The 18,267-nt window shown below is 32.6% G+C and overlaps 1 protein-coding gene across 1 annotated transcript; it reads right to left on the reverse strand.

Annotated features, from left to right (window-relative positions):
• Positions 1-6,869: 6,869 nt before the first annotated feature.
• Positions 6,870-8,539, reverse strand: LOC133186377 (uncharacterized). The gene has a single exon (XM_061321633.1). The coding sequence runs from the start codon at positions 8,537-8,539 to the stop codon at positions 6,875-6,877; it is 1,665 nt and encodes a 554-aa protein (XP_061177617.1). The 3' UTR covers positions 6,870-6,874.
• Between the last annotated feature and the right edge of the window lie 9,728 nt (positions 8,540-18,267).

Genomic DNA, 18,267 nt, shown 5'->3' on the forward strand with positions numbered 1-18,267 from the left:
GTGCTCCGTGGTTACAAAGCATGTGAATTTTAAAATCAACATGAGATGACACTTCACACATCAACAAAAATATTTAGTTTTTTTGTACACATGATAATGTGCTCATTTTAAATTTCTTGAAAATAGTTTTACATTGATTGACATGCTCCGCGAACTTCCCGAACTACCCATGTAATATACACATTATTGTTGCAAGATATTGTAGGTGACAACCAAACTGCATACATTATTTTATAGTTTTCCTACAGAAGGTACCAGAGGTTGGAGGTTCGGTTTTCAAGAGCAAACAAGACGTATTCATTCATACATTGAGATTTTTATAAAACGAGTCTTACCCGGAAATACAATAAACCAAACCATTTAAGTTTTGAACAACTTTTATGCCCAAGTAATTTGTCGCCAGCGAGGTGCAGTGATAAGAGTGTCTGCTCTAGAGTCGCTCAGTAAGGAGTTGATCCTTCAATGGGACGTGGAGACCTGTCCTTCAAAAAGACCGTATAAACCGAGGTCCCGTGTCGCAGTAGGTGCTGGCACGAAAAAGATATCTCACTGTTCAATGGCCCTGAGTGCCAGGTATAGGTCAAAATTTGCAGCTTTCCACCGGCAAGTGTTGGTGTTTCCAAATGAGTGAAAATTCTCGAAAGGGTCGTTAAACAATAAACAAAAAAACAAATTCCCAAGTAATTATCTGACTTACATTTCACCGATGAGTGACTAGGTTAAAAGTTTTGGAGCGGGTTCATCCTTGTGTAATTTGAGGTCAAAGCTATACCAAGCTTGCATTGACTATGTATCAATGACAACGAAAGATGTAAGATAAGGGGTTTTACCTTTTTTGTCATCAACTCAATTATTTTCACACTCATATTTATAAATATTTTGTCTTTATTTTTGTAGTTCACAATTTCAAAATTAACCCAATATTCTCCCATCATTGGTCTTTCTTCAGAAGATTTCATGGAAGGACGAATTTTTACTCTTTAAAAATTGAGCATTGAAATAAACTATGTGAAGAATTATTGTATTAATGATTTCATCTGGTGACAGAGAGGTTAAATAATTGGATCAAAATAATATGAGATGCCATTTAGAAACTAACAAAATTATGATTGTTTTTATTTTATTTTGTTTTTGCCTTATTGTTGTTGTTTTACGTATTTCGCACATTGTACAACTGAATTTTATAGAGCACTGATAAGTCGGACTTTTGTGCCTTTTTGTTGCCTTTGTTACAGGCTAATATGTCCAAGACGTCATTTCATTAACGTCTTGTTTACAAAATATTTGATTTATTTCTACTTTTCCACTGTAATAATAGGCCAAAACTAGGCTCTCTCAAAGTCCAAATATAAACCTCGTAAAGAGTGTATCACATTTATCAACATATTTTCATTCGGAGAAAACAGGGCTTAATAAAAGGATTGATTACCGTTGAAAATTGAAACAAATCACATAATTATCCTCACTAGCATTTACTTTTGCCCTATTTTCATTGTTCTAAATATTTTTAAACATTGCGGAAGGTTTGATTCACTTTACCACTATCACACTAAAGTTTGATTCACTTTACCACTGTCACACTCAACCACAAAGAGGTCTGTGGTTTCCACATAAATAATCTTATTCACACTTTAAAAATGTAACGAAGAAACTGTCCGTTCTGGTCTAGGATGTGGAGACAGCGATTGCAATGATCTGCTGTTAGGATCAGACGTTGGTTGTCTGTTGTAATGTTGTAATACCGAGTGGATCAAAATGAAGCGAGAAATTTCTTCTTTTGAAGAAAAGGAAAGAAGAGGAAATACATTAAGCACTTTCAGACATAACCTTTAAGGTACCGTACATAGGTCTTTGATCTTTCCCTTCTTGTGTACTTAGAAAATTGTTGATTTATGAAAAGTTTTAAAATGGCTTATTTCCATAAAGTCTTATCTGTAAATGCAACATGGCTCCCTTAAACTGTTTTTATACTGATAATCTACCTTCTACATCTCGGCCTACTGCCCAAGTCGTGTGACTCAAATACCTGTGATAAAAATAAGTATATGCAAATCTTTGCTCGTCATCTTGTTGTCAACTGATCGCGTTATTGACAAGGGATCTAATCACAGGCATGCCAAAGTACCATGTGAGTTTAAAAGTTAGAATAATGATGGTGTGGGTTTTTTTGTAAAACTTATTTTTATCCGCCATGTTGCCTTCCAAATTTTGCTGATCTCAGTAAAAAAAAAATGTTGACAGGCAGTTGATCCAATAAGAAATACAATAGTTAATTATAAACTACAATAATTAACTATAGTTTACTTAAGTAAATACTAGAGTACATTGATGTACTGTGAAACTTTATAACTATTTATGAAGTATAGAACCCTAACTTGGATTTTCTACCAATAATTTCAATTATAGAAATAATACTTGTGTGACAGACTCATGTTTTTATATATTATGCACATGTGCATAGCAATGCATATTGCATGTGCATTTATTCATTGATCTAATTATGTATATATTTTTATTTGCAGCACACTACTACAGCTGAATCATACAATTATTCATTTAATCTGTAGTTAAGTGTATTGACTTTTAAATTGTTCTTTTCCAGAGAGGTCCAGAGTTAGCCTCAGGGCTGTAATTATATTCTGGCCAAGGTCATTTTGTATCTTTTTATTTCATAGTTTTTTTTAGTTTGTCTTATGCTTTTGGATTGGGTTTTGTTTTTCCCTCCAAGTTTTCTTTGTGTTTTTTGGTTAATTCTGATTTAGCAGTGGAAAGGTATAGTCATATCATATAGTGATTGAGTTTTTTCAAGTTGTCATACAAGACCTTTGACATTGAGACTTATATTTCCACTTGCATGGTAAGTAATTTTTTCATACTAATGTTAATATATATTATTCTAATTTTATTAAATGTGAAATCTGTAATTTTGCACTTAATTCCTAAAGTCACTTTTCCTTGAGTAAATGAATAGTGAGAGAGAGACTGTGGATATAAAGTTATGTGTAAATAGTAAAAATTCATGAATGTCTCACTTGTTCATATTTTTAAAGTAAACTTTATTTTATGCTTAGTGTAGATATCTACAAAGTTGTTCATTGTTAATTTGTAGATATTGATCTGTCTGTATATTGTATGCAGCTTATATGTGCTGTAGTATGGCCCATTCCCATTGAATGGTATGAATAATATTGTTTTTATGAGCAACAATAATTAATAATGTACATATACATTGTCAAGATAATTATTGTAAAGTTTTATGATAAATATATATTGATTAAAGAAATGGGAGATTTGATTGTGTATATTTCATATAATTGGATTATCTCCCTTTGATTCTGATAAAGCTATATTGATTGTATATTGATCAATAAGTCTATTATAGTTTTATGCTGCATATTTATAATTTGTTATTTCATTACAGCGTTTCTTTACTTCATTTTTCCATCACTATTGATCCATAATAAAGAAATCCGTCTTGTTTAAGACTCGAACTAACAGCCTTGTTGTTTTTCATCATCACCATACTACACAAGTCTGTTACACTTGAAAATACCAAACTTTGCATGTAGGAATTGGAGGAAAGAAATATAAATTTAAAAGCTACAGTTAAAATACATTGATTTATTATTAGTGAAAGTTTTGATTTACTAAACTACTATACTATAGTATACTATATTATTCTATGGTGCACTTTGCTTAGCGATTAGTATTTGTAGGGGTCATTTCAGTCCAAGGAAATAGTGGAAGCCCTCATTAGATGAGTACAAAGACTATTGAAGTACAACAGGGAGAGTTGATGCCCTTAAAAACAGACACGGAGGCTTCTTTCAAGTCCTTAAAATATATGACATTAAAAAACATTAATTGAAAGGAGAGAATGTGTACAGAGCATCCAAAAAGTGATTTAATATTTGATTCAACTGGCCATGGCTCAAATGACCTGATACTACATGGAATGTAACCATGTACCAATGATTTTGTTTCTTATTTCTTTGAAACATATTTCTTTAAATATTTGTTACTGTATTGCTATGTACATTAATCCATTGGATCACCTGATTCACTCATTTTATCTTTTTCTATCTGTTTTTATTGTTCCCATCCGTCGAAAAAAAAAATTCAACAATTTTAGCTTCATTTCATAATCTACTGAATCAATTCCAACCAATTTTGACATAGCATTCATGGTTTAAGGGGAACATAAATCGTAAATCTCATGCCTCCCTGGGGTCTGAGAGACAGGATTGTAAACCTTGGTTGCGTATGAAATATTTTTAAAATAAACCACAATACAGGTTTAAAGATTCAGCAGGTGATATTATCCAGTAAATGAATAAACATTTCTATTTTTGCAACTATCTGCAGCTGGCCCTGCAAAATCAATGTACAAAACCTTAGCAATTTATATAATACACTCGTGTTCATATAACAATACAAAAACACAAATCATAAAATATTCTCTCACTAATTAATACGTATCATGGCGCATTAATTCAATATTTTAATAGTTTTAACACTCATAAATTTGATTTAAAAAGTTATCTCCACTGAACCTATTCAATTATGAAAGTTTAGCAATAAAATTAAAATCATTTACAATTACATTTACAAATTATATTTAACAAATGACTTAACAAAATTATGGAATTTAGGCTCTTAAATAAATATTATCTGGAAATTTACTAAGTGCTGTGCTGTTCTAAAAGAATATTAAACATGCAAGTTTTTAATTACTGAAAACATAAAAATGCAGAAATCTCATCCTGAACAATACTTAAACTTCCAAGATAAAAACCAAACTAAAAGTCAAACATACCATGACTGAAAATCCAAAAGTCCCAAAGTAAATAACTTTAAAAACACTACCTGCTGTTACTACAGCACGGGACAAGAGTGACCAACACCCCAGAGAAATTCAAAAACCTGTTTATGGTCACCAGTCATGTGATAGGTCTGCACCAATCGCTCAACAGATCTAGAGTTTTGGCGGGAAAATAATTAATTCAACAAAATTGTCAAATAAGTTAAAACAGACACTTTTAATAACTTTGTAATTTAATATGTTTGTAAAACTTTTATTTACCTACCTATATTTCATAATTATAAGTGCATAAATATAAAAACACAATTTTAAAGTCATATATACAAAATTCAGATATGCTACAAGATGAAATCATTAAATTAGTGTAATCCTAAAAAAAACATTTGTACATCAAGCAGTCACACTGTTATCATAATTGTAACAAGCTTTGACCTTTAATTGACCTTCAATTGAAATTAAGAGAGTATATCCTGGATTAGAAATGTATATTTAATTAAAACTTAATTGGTATCAAATTTAAAAATTCTGAAATAAACATGATCAAGTAGTTTGACTACAATAACAACAACAAAAAACGGTTTGGAATAGTACATAATAATTATACCATGCATGCAGTCACAAATGTATTTTTGGACATTATGGTGGATCATGGGGGGAGCAAATAAAGGTGCTAAGAGGAAGCAGTTTCATTTGATATGAGACTCTTCTATCACACATATGGCCCCTTTTCATAATGTTTTCCTTTTAAAAATTGTTTAGTCATGAGTATGTTTTCTTTCTTCAAATTCCCAGTATTAAAATAAATGAATTAATAAATTAATTAAATTGAAGTCCTTATTTCATTTTTGGAGGAAAGATTTAATAACTGGATCAAAATTAAATGAGAAACCATTAAGAAACAACGAAATTATTTAAACCACTATATATAATTAATATTTTGATTTTTATTAGTTTTACATATTTCACTTATATGGAATTTCTAATTGTAGAACAGTACTTAAGGACATTATAAACCAACAAATATTTGCCTGGATTTGCATATATTTGGGAACTATTTCGTTTGTAAATGATATGAATAATAAATTTCTAAAATATATAGGAATTGTAAGCTTTCTATTATGTTCAAAATTCTACCTTTCTGCAACTATCCTTATCAATCCATTTTGTCCCTTTTAATCCCATTAATATGAAACTTGGAATGAAAAAATAAAAAACTAAGCATAAGCTTATTTATTTCACTTATATAAACACGATTAAGTTGTTATTTTCATGATTTGTGATAAAAGTTTGTTTGTTTCATCTGTAGAAATAAAGTTCGCGTTTTTGTGAATGTTGCAGGATAACCTTCGAGGTGGAGAAATGTTGTTTTGATTTATAAAACCGAGGGCTTTATCAGCCGAGGCTGCTTATAATTTAGTTTCCTCCATAGAGAAACGAATTAGGTCACAATTATTTTCAATTTATTTGTGACAGATATATTAATTCATTTTTATGAATTTAAAATAGGAAAATCATTTGTCTATGTTATTGCTTTATCTGTAAAATTACGGAGTTAAAAGTTGTGGGGTGGTCCGGGGAACAATCCCATTTAGCTATAAAAGTCGTCATTAATCAGTTGCACAGTGTTAAGACTGCAGAAGACGACACATCGATATGCCTTGAATACGTATTGGATTTTAAATTGTCATTAATTTCACCCGTACAAGATTAATATGTGTTCCTGAGCTGATAATTTTTTGATGACGATCGTAATGTCCGCGGCATTTCTTTGATTTCGGGCACTACTACAGTTTTTTTTTTTTTTTTTTTTTTTTTTTTAATCAAATTAAATTTATGTCAAAAAACGTAATTTATTAATAAATTACTTACTAGTAATCTTATTTCATTAATTTTTCGTTATTGTCACACACAGCAACAAAGACGTTGTCAAATAAACCCTATGGAAAAGAACGACTTTTAAAATAAAATTATTAATAATAACAAACTACAAGTCTGCAATGTATATCCCAGTCTTTGGTATCTGTCTAATACATAGAATGGTCAATGAAGTATTTACATGTATTTGATTTTCTTCACTACATCTCTGAAACATTCAGCCACAAAGAGGTTGTCTCTGGTGTCCACACACAAACCCAATGGAAAGTATAAATCACAGTTATCAATGTAACGGAGGAACTGTCCGTCCTGATCTAGGATGTGGATACAGTGGTTGTTATGGTCAGATATGAGGATCTGACTCCGGCTGTCTGTTGTGATACCGAATGGAACAAAGGATACCTTGGTAGTAGAGGGATGACCTGTGTATCGAAACCGGAGGTTCCCGGCCTGATTAACCACCACTACTGTACTGGCTTCATAGTCAGCTACACAGATATCCAGGTTCCTGTTCTCACTGATGTATTTATGGTAACCAGTTGAATACAGCGGTTTATCTTCACTATCAAACTGAATGGTTTGTATTTCTGTATATCCAGAGTAACGGACAACTTTTGATTGTTCTTTATCATCACTGACCATGGTTACCAGGAGGTCAGCAGAGGAGGTACTACAGACATAGTAAGGTTTCCACCCCTGTATTCTGATCACTTCCTGTATCTGTTTATTCTTCACTATGTTTATAGATCTTGCTTCAGAGTCAGTATAAATAAGATCTCCATTTCTTGTCACTGTTATGTCACGTGGATCATTAGCTGACTTGGTTTTGACTGACTTCAGCAATCTGCCCTGGAGGTTGTAGAGTTTCATGATGCTGCCTTTTCCACGAATCCAGATTTCTTCATCACTGAGACAGAAAACACTGTAAAGTCGTTCATATCCGATGTCTATCGTGGTGATGAGCTCTGGTTCATCAAGCAGTGGTTTGACTAGAGGACAGGATACAGCTTCTTGTGCCTTCATTGTGTAGCCATATTCTTCTGTTGTAATGGATAATACTGACAGAGAACCAAACATTTGATAGAGCCGTTCTTTGTTGATCTGATGTGGAGAGAAACTTGGTAATGAAACATTGACTTTAGGTGGTAAACTTCTGAATTCAGCAATTCTGGATTTGTATGCAAAGGTAATGGAGACATCATTCGATTCTAGCAATTTCTTCAGATCAAAAATTCTCTTTTTTACATCAGAAGTAATCTGTTTTATTTTATTTTCCTGTTTATTTAGAGCATCCAGATGTCTAACTTTCATTTCATTAATTTCAAATTTTTGTTCATTGACAATGTTGTTAATTTTTCTGTGCCAGTCTTCTCCTTGTTTGGTGACAGCTGTTGTAAGTTCCTGATAACCTTCTTCAATGTTAGCTTTTTCAGACTTTATATCTAGTATAATTTCTTCGTATGTTGGGCATATTCTTTTTTCTAGTTCTTTCAAGTCCTTTTTTAAATCTTCTGTTTTGGAGCTGAGTTTTTGTAGAATTTCTGCTATAACATGGCTGTGATGTTTACCAGAGGAGATGCAGGTAGAACAGACAGGAATGTCACATTTCTCACAGTAAAGTTCACAAATTTTCTGGTTGTGGTTTTGACATTTCGGGTAGTTAAGAGTAGACGTTCTGTGTTTGTATGGTACAACATTGTGTCTTTTGGATGAATCAGAGAGATGTTTTCCTACACAGACTATACAGAGATTAACATGACAAAGTTCACAGTAACTCTGTAAGGCGGCTGTTTGACACAAGTCACAGAGGAGGATGTCTTGGGCACTGTAACGGCGATTCATGTCGGATTTCGTCACTTCATCAGATGACACTGTCACTAGAATTTACAATTAATGGAGAAGGATTTATACTAAAGTTTGTTCGAAGGAATGAAATTAAATTTAGCATGTTCAACATATACTTTAAAAAACTAAGCTGCAGTGAAATCATTTATTTTCATGGGCCTTTAATTTTTTATGCTTTCATGGGACGAGGATATACCCGCAAGATCTTTTGCACCAAGAAGCATTGAAATTTCAAATCAAGAACACTTCTTAAACCACTAAATCAAATATCCTTAAACCTACAGTTTTTCAGCTAACCTCAAAAATCAGCGATTTTACAGTATGTGCATTGACCCTCAATTTTTATTAATACGTGTATACATCTAGAAAATTGGTAATGACAGAAAAACAGAAGAAAAAAATTAAATGGTAAATTAATATGTTAATATTAATATTATATTAATATTATATTATATTATATTATATTATATTATATTATATTATATTATATTATATTATATTATATTATATTATATTAATACGTCTTACCCGTAAATTTAACTTTGACTCTCAAAATACTGTTACTGGTAGTATACTGTCAATCTACGTCCTGGTCCTGACCTGTTGCCAGATTATGTCATATGGATGCAAATTAATATATAGCTTAATTATGACTGAATAGGAAATGTTCTTCCTATGTACTTGAAATGTTTTCAATATGTTTTCCAGGGTTCTGAACGAATGCAATGGTATGCGAAGGCTACATCGAAATACTCTGAGTATTTAATAAACTGAAAAAAATTATATAAAACTCTAGCATTAAAATACAAAAAAAATAATGTATTTCTAAATGATTTCACGTAGGTATCTAAACAGCAAAATTGATGTGAGGAAACAAATACATGCATTCCATTCCACTCAATCAACATCCCAAAATGTTAAATTTCCCTTCTTGTCAAATTTGTTGTATTACATTAAACATGTCATCAAGTAGGGAAATAACTTTTGGTATGAATTTTAAAGGTTATTTCTATTGGTATGAATTACATAAATAATACATGAGGAAGATATATTCTAAGTTTAAGTCTTATGTCCATCTGTTCTAAATTTCATTAAAAAAAATAAATACCCAGCATTGATTTTCATTAACAACAAAAGCATTATATTCAAATTTTAAAAGTTTGTAGAATGAAGCGAGGCTTATTTTTTCAGAAATTAATTTTATGTCCAATCATGATATGAAGAAAATTTGAGACAGTGAAAAGAAAGATAAATTATCTATTATCAAGGTGTGAAAATATGAGGTTTACATAGAAATAATATTTTTGTGTAATACATAGTGTAAACCTATGGGGTTTGAGACAATTATTTTAATCAGAAAATAAACATATTAAACTTTTTACAATGTACTTAAGATAGAGTGCACTGACCTATAATCCAATCGGGATATGAAAGTGTAAGACTTTTCCGTAAAAGTAAACAAACCTGGTAATCGGATTAAGTACAATGTAAGCTACCAGGATGTTTATCTATCTTGGGACGACGATACAGGAACAGTAACGGAACATTGCTAAAAATTATCTTAACATTATATTAACTTTTGCACAATACTAAGACGTTGGACTGAAGCTTATTAAAGTTTATGTTTCAATTACAATTTATTTTATAAAATTCCAGGATTTTGTACAAATTTATTGTATAACTTGTTTACTTGAATCTGATTTGTTTGTTTCATATGTAAATGAATATTATGCATTGTACATTATAAAATACGATCTACGGCGTACTTCAAGAGAGACGCTAGGAGAGCCACTATACGATCCTCTGTAAGACTCACAACTTTCAGTTAATAAAACTCTTTGAAAAACATTTTGGTTTCATTGGCTTACATCTACAAAGTCAATTTGGTGCCCGTGACCAGGATCAGCGAAGTACTGTAAGATGTCGAACGCGGAAGGAAAGTGTGGCAAGGTAGGACAAAACTTTCTGAACCAGAAGTATCTGTAGCCTGACCAAATTCTGCATTTACTTGAAATTTTATTATTTAGGAATATTTATACATTTTGGCTTATATTTTGCATTGTTAAAACAAGATTGATCATGTTGATAAATCAACTGATTTTAAATGGAAAAAAATCGTCCAAAATCGTTTTCATTATCTTCAGTTATTTCTGTTTCTTAAGGAAAATTTCAAAAATTCAACAAAATTGAAATATTTAACAAAAATAAGAATTTTTCTTTATGGAATGTACATACTACGTATAAATGAGTATTGTTCGCTCCTTATAAGTATTTCTAGAGTGAAATATCTTGAATGGCAGGCAGGAGAAAATGGTAATGAAGTTAACGTCAGATTCCTTGTCACACTTTTAATGGAATTCGAAAATTGACTAAATTTGTTTTGAAGTTTTGACCCGAAGTCTGACAATAATGCAACAATAATCAACAAACATTGGATTTTATCGTAGACCCCATTTGAGGCATTTATTTTTTTATGACGTTGGTCTGAAACCAAGGGCGGAGATAACGTCTGATCCAGTGTTGGTGGGTCCGTTATATGTGTTTTTGTACTGATCCTGAATTAAATTCGCTTAGAGAATGCGACTGTGAAAAAGATAGTACCGTGTTTATGTTTTAAGAATACCGACTGTGGAAATCACAAGAAGTCGTGGAAATGAGGAATACGACAGGTGATAGCAGTCATTTAGACGATGCTTACAGATGAAGAAAACGCTGGAAACTAATGATATAACTGATTTCTGTTGCATTATTTCACGGATTCATCAATATTTGAGTAAATTACAAATTCTGATGTACGAGAATGTAAAGTGTGAGACTGAACTTAAATGAGACGCACAAGGTATACTGATGATTCTTTATAATCCCTGGGAGTGTTTCCATTCCATGAACTGATAATGCGTAACAACTTGCATCACCAACAGTCCTGCCTAAACAAAAGAGCCGAACAGTATTCATTCCATAATACACATCCAATTTGAGTAAAAAAAAGTGAAAACGTATATCCATATTTAATATACTATAACTGTATAATCCACAATATACCTTAATGCTCTTGAGAACTCTATAGCAGTGACACAAATTTGAAGAAGAAGGAGAAAGCCCAGAAAAACCCATTACATCCAATGACTATTAGGAGCATGAGTGTGATTACTCATGTGAACCGTGTTTCAGTGCTTCCGTCCTTGTGAAGGATTAATGTTGTTTGTTTTCTACTGTGAATCATGGTAAAATAATTGTCTTGTTTCAATTTAGAAATTTCCTGCAGAAATTTCTAATTACATGGGGACGAATGTAAACCTATGGGGTTTGAGACAATTATTTTAATCAGAAAATAAACATATTAAACTTTTTACAATGTACTTAAGATAGAGTGCACTGACCTATAATCCAATCGGGATATGAAAGTGTAAGACTTTTCCGTAAAAGTAAACAAACCTAGTAATCGGATTAAGGACAATGTAAGCTACCAGGATGTTTATCTATCTTGGGACGACGATACAGGAACAGTAACGGAACATTGCTAAAAATTATCTTAACATTATATTAACTTTTGCACAATACTAGGACGTTGGACTGAAGCTTATTAAGGTCTTCCGTTTCCAACGGAAGACCCTCTACTGATTGTGATGATTAAGATTATTAAGGTCTTCCGTTTCCAACGGAAGACCTTCTACTGATTGTGATGATTAAGATTATTAAGGTCTTCCGTTTCCAACGGAAGACCTTCTACTGATTGTGATGATTAAGATTATTCTTATTATTCTTTTTTTTTTTTTCCTTGACGCCAACTTTGACGCTTCATATCTTCCTCATTTTTAAACAGATTTTGTTCAAATTTTCAGAGCTTTTAGACTTTACAAAACACCGTCAGAATACCGTAATACAATTCGGAAATTACCTTCTGTTCACGAGTTATTCCCCTTTGATTGAATTTAGCATGCCTCCGATTTCCAGACAAAGGCTCAGAAATGGTTATAATTGGAGCACAAAACCCTTTGAAATTGAAAAGAGGAAGCATTGAAGTTGTGCACATCGGTTTTTGTTTTTTGATTTTTGCATTAAAAATGGCGCTAGAGAGGGGTCAAAAGTTAGAACGCGGAAAAGAGCAAAAAATTTGACATATTTTCCTTTATATCTTGAAAACTAGAAATATTTTGTTAAGACATGTAGAACAAAAGTTGTGCATAATTGCAAGGGCTTTCATATCATACTATTTAAAAGGGGCTGGCCCCTATGATTAGGGATCTTGGGCCCTTAAAAGTTTTTGCTTTATAACTCAAAAACGGTAAATATTTCGATCTGGATCTTGGGAACAAAATTGTTCTTTTACACCTTTTTGATCTAATGAAAATGTTGTTTTGTTCGAGTATACCATGGGTATTGCGTAATACGTATTAGAAAGCAGGCCAGGTAAACAGGTAACGTTTTTCATTCGGCAAGGAAATCAGACCTCTTCATGTGTATAACTTAAACAGACTTGCTATCAATAATATACCCTGCGGTATTTAATGTTAATTTTCTTTTTAATAAGGTTTAAAACGTGGTTTATGGTTCACTATTAAATTATTTATTACAACTAGTCTTTCTTTTCTTCTTTTTTAAATTAGATTAATAGTGTTCAAAAGCGGAGAATATTAAATCTATCTTTCTACGTTTATTATTACAACAAACTTTGTAAGTGATTTTAAACTGTATGCATTGAATAATTCACGATCATTAGCTGTATGCATATTACGGTCTCCATGTTCAGCTCGATGTTTAGTTATGTAACCCAACGCGCGAATCCCACGCTGTTGATCGAGGTCACCAGTGTACTAGCCACCTGTGGCCATAAACAAAGCTAGTATTTGTGATCGCGTATAATGTCAATTTTGTACAAAGAGCTATTAATTAATGGAAAGGTGTGTTTTTAATTATATCGAATCAGTATATAAGATTACTTTACCGATCTTTTATAATCTTAATTCCAAACACTGGTGCATAAAAATCATTTTGAATTTTAATCGCTGTTTTTGTCTGTTCACACAACAATACATTTTTAAAAAAGTTGCTCTATCCCGTGTTGTTGTATTTTAATTCATCTGCAATTGTAATTGAATGGGGGCTTCGGTAAATAATTGTAATTACTACGCATGCTACGCACATATTATTTTTACCATCACTCTTGTGAATGTCCATTTATTATTTATAGAATTAAATAAACATTAACATAAATAAAAATTCCTTCAAATGTACTATAATTCAAGTCTTTGTAAGATAGCAAACAGTTTCATCCATCTCTGCCGCTTTGTGTCTTAAGTGTTGTAGTCCAGTCCTCGTTTACATACACGGTGCCACAGAGAGCCGCGGGCACCTCGATGTTGAAATACATTGTGTACTCTGATAGTTGCTCTACACCGCACAAACAACTAACGTGTACATGCAGTGTAGTAATTGGCAAAGATTGTTTGAAAAATATAAACTCGCATGTGTTCGCTATGAAGCATTCAGTTTAAAATTTTATTTACATGTAGATACCTTATAAGAACAAAATAAAGTAAATGTATAACACCTAGAACAATGTTTAAAAATTAAAATACAAATATCGTGTGCTCGGAAGGGAAGATGGCTTGAAAGGGTGTGTCTGTGAATGCTTGGATCTAGCAACACACTTCGCAAAGTTAAGCATACTTGTGTCCAAATTCTTTAAAAGTGGGGGCAATCCCCAATCCTCGCACCCTTCCTTTTTGAATCTAAAAATATATACCATACTGAGAGTTGTATATAGAGCGGGAATGTTATTTTATTAGTCCTTAAAGGCACAACTTAAGAAATGACTTATAAATTTTTTTTAGCTAAGATTGTTTCGCGATACAGCTGTGATAAATCTTAGGAACTTCTAAAGTTATAACTTAGGCATATCTTAAGATAACTTAGGAAAGGTTTTTGAAACAGGCATGTCAAGCATTCAGTCAGATCTATTACGACGTCCATATTACCATATAAGAGAATGAAATTTTGTTTTGTATATAAAGTGGTTATTACAAATATGCGTGTTACAAAAATGTATGTTGAAATCTTCAAAAGCTATCGAATTATTTGCATACGTGTACTCGTACATATGAACATTGATCAACACTGATCAAGTGTATACCGGGACCCGGGATAGTCTTATTGTAGCTCTTGCTTTGTCAAATCATTACTTTCATACCCCTTGCATTTAAGAAAAACAATGTTATAAAAAAAATAATAATCTGACATATAACAAGTATACATGTAGCGTGTGCAATTTATTTGGCTAGGGGCATGTACACACGTGGTTCGAAACTGTAGGGGGCTATAAATGCGGCCATAACTAGTATATTTTTGAGGTGTTATAAAAAACAAATAATACTCACAAAAGCTTATAAAATTGCCGTTCTATCGATACCTTATATGCCATGTTTCATCCACCAACAACGCCACGACATCGATGAGAAATACGTTTCTACACGGGCATTTTCTTCGAAAAGGATAGGAAGTTAATGAATTAAAATAATTAATTCTTTTAGTTAATGCATTATGTTTACCTCTTTATTTGTTGTATGCAATAAGTATAGACCTTACTAATAATGACTGTTTGGTTGTCACACCTGTGCATGTGTCGTGTGAGGTACAGCGGTAAGGTAAATTACCGAGAGTCGCGATGTGCGGGGTGATTCGGAATACCCTAAATGACTGTGGTCCATTGAATTTCTACTAGTAAATCAACCTGTCAAATCTAACATGGGCCCACATAATACGACTAAATTCGTTTCATGAATGAACTGGTTCTTAACAAATATATGTACAGTATACACTATCTTTTCTTTAGATCTGTTTGTTTATTATTTTCAACCTCAATCTGCAGTACATGTATAGTTACACGAAATCCATGCACAACGGCGCTACACCTGTCAATCAAAATCACTCGATATTGTGAACTCAGTCTGGTGTTACGGCAGCATTTCCGAAGTGATTCAAAATATTCTATCAGCTAATTCTAATTTTTCGCGTTGAATAATAATATTTTGGAACAAAGTTGAAATTAAGGCTGGAGCTGCATGCTGTGAATTTATCACACCTGCAGTCTGCAGTCTTCCCTTCTTACATGTATATGAAGCATCTGTTGAGTAATGAATCAGAGAGCATAATATGCGGAACAAGTTTGTTTGAGATTTTTACTTTTCCTTTAAGATAAAATGATTAATAACATAATTTATGCATCTAATAGATACATATAAATGTACATGTATAGCTTTTTAAAAGCAAGAATCTGTAATTGAAAATGTGAAAGTGAAGAGTTTAGGTAATAGTTCTTAGCCAAAATTTAATGACAGTTCATTCCTTCCTATAGTCTCTATATAACTTTTAATTACGGCCGTGCCCTCTCCCCTTCAAAAGATGTCTAATACATGCTTTTAAATTCAAGAAATTTATACAAGTACTTGTGGACAGGATCCCCCCCCCCAAAATTCAACCCCAATGTTTGTTGGACATTTTTTTCCACAAATTATATTTATTACACTTATTCATCATGTGTACCATAGGAAAAAATCGAGTACAAGTACCTGTGGAAATTTCTATTTGCCCCCCCCCCCCTTCCCAAGAAAACTGAAATTGTTTTCTACGGGCTTGACAACAGGTACTTGTGGACAGACCCCCCCCCCCCCCGATATTCAACCCCGGGGCTTGTTGGACATTTTTTCCACAAATTATATTTATTGCGCTTACTAATCATGTGTACCATATGAAAAAATCGTGAAAACCCCAAAATAATCGTTCCACACAAAAAATGCCTCACTATGTATAGTTAAAACATTAATTTTTCATATTTCTTGATGAAATTAACATTAATAAAATCAACACAAAATTAATACCGAATTACATATCACTTGAATTTATCATAAAGCAGAAAATCTGTTCTGCGGGCTTCAAGGCCAGCTCAGGAACCTAAAGATGTCCTCATTTAATTTCCAAGTCCAGTACAGAATGTAAATTAAATGAAATAAATCACACGATCACTGGGAAGAACTCAAAGAAAGAAGACTCTTGAGGAAAAGATATTTTGATTCGACTTATAGACTGAAATAATCCGATATTCTCTTTTTGCCACTCTTTCCTGGTGCCCTGGGACTCTGAATGTAGGATCAGTATTTTTCTCACAGGTCCGTTGTACGGATTGTACGGGGGGGGGGGGGGGGGCAGACCTTCTGAAAATAGTCTTTTGTTGTAGTTTTAATATGTAAATTTTGATTTAAGTGATGCTTGCACCCTCCCCACTCTTTGTTTCTCTACGGTCATACATAGGCGAATCCCAGCAAAAATGTAATGACCCCCCCCCCTCCAACACACACTTTTTTTAAAATGTGTATTGCGATAGGACTTAAAATTGGAAAACATTTTCTGTATATCTCTACATCGAAAAATATAAAAGAAATATTTTTTTTTATATTTCCTTTTTAAAACAACATAGATAATTACGCATAGCTAATTAAATACTGAATTAAATATTTATCTTTGCAGACAATATGCTCTGGGTTATAGAACATGATGTGAAAGCGTATCGTAATGCACCTTGTAATCCTTTGGATTTTCAGATTTAAGGCCAATGCGAAAACCCAAAGACGCCGACATTTTATTATGCTACTGTAATCGAAGATCCGGGGGGGCATACAGTTTTTGTGCTGTCCACCTGTCTATTTGTCTGTTAGACTGTGTTAGCCTCTTTGTCCGCAAAAACTTTAACTATGCCCATAAAATTTGATTGGTTGGAACTACTGCTTTCATATTTCTTATGTGTATTCCTAGTAACAAGGACTTCCTTCAGGTACCAACAAATTTGACCTCTTGACCTTGAACTTGGAGTTTGATCCTCTTTCGCAAAATTTTACCAAACTATAACCTTGGCCAAAACTTTTGAACAGTTGGTGCTATGGCTTTTATACTTCACATCTGTATCCCTTGTGATAAGTCTCCTCCTTGGGTATAAATATGTTTGACCATTTGACCTTGACCTTGGAGTTTGACCAACTTTTAAACAACTTTAGCCTTGACAATAACTTTTGAATGACTAGTACTAGGGCTTTTATATTACATAGGTAATTTTCTTGTGACAAGGCCTGTCAATGTATACCTTTAATTTTGACCATTTTACCTTGACCTTTGAGTATGTCCTACTTTTGAAAAACTTTAACCTTGGTTTTAACTTTTGAACAGTTGGTGCTAAGGCTTTTTTAATACCACATGTGTATTCCTTGTAACAATTAAGACCTTCCCTCAAGTACAAACAATTATGATCCCTTGACCTTGGAGTTTGACCTTTTAAAGAAATTAACCTTGGCCATAACTTTTAAACTGTTGCTGCTGTGGCTTTCATACTAGTATATATTTCACAGTATATTCTTTGTTCAAGACCTTTATTTGGGTAATAACATTTTTTTTTATCTTTTGATCTTGACCATGGAGTTTGACTTGCATTTGAGAAACTTTTAACTTTTGCCATAAGATGCCATATGGGGCATCAGTGTTTCAAAAATCACACGTTGTTCAGTATCCAAATCGGGCATAAAACATTTACAATGATCCTTTAAAGCAGTGAGTTGAACCTAATAAATTACGACTATAGAAATTATGATAATTTATTTCGATGTATGGTCTAAAAAAACGTTTATTATACCTCTGTGAAAACTAGCTTACAAGTGAAAAATCACTAGTAAAATAGAATT

Source organism: Saccostrea echinata, unplaced genomic scaffold (genome assembly GCF_033153115.1).
Source record: "Saccostrea echinata isolate AGI-Se365-2 ecotype Australia unplaced genomic scaffold, CSIRO_AGI_Sech_v1 ptg000013l, whole genome shotgun sequence".
NCBI lineage: Eukaryota > Metazoa > Mollusca > Bivalvia > Ostreida > Ostreidae > Saccostrea > Saccostrea echinata.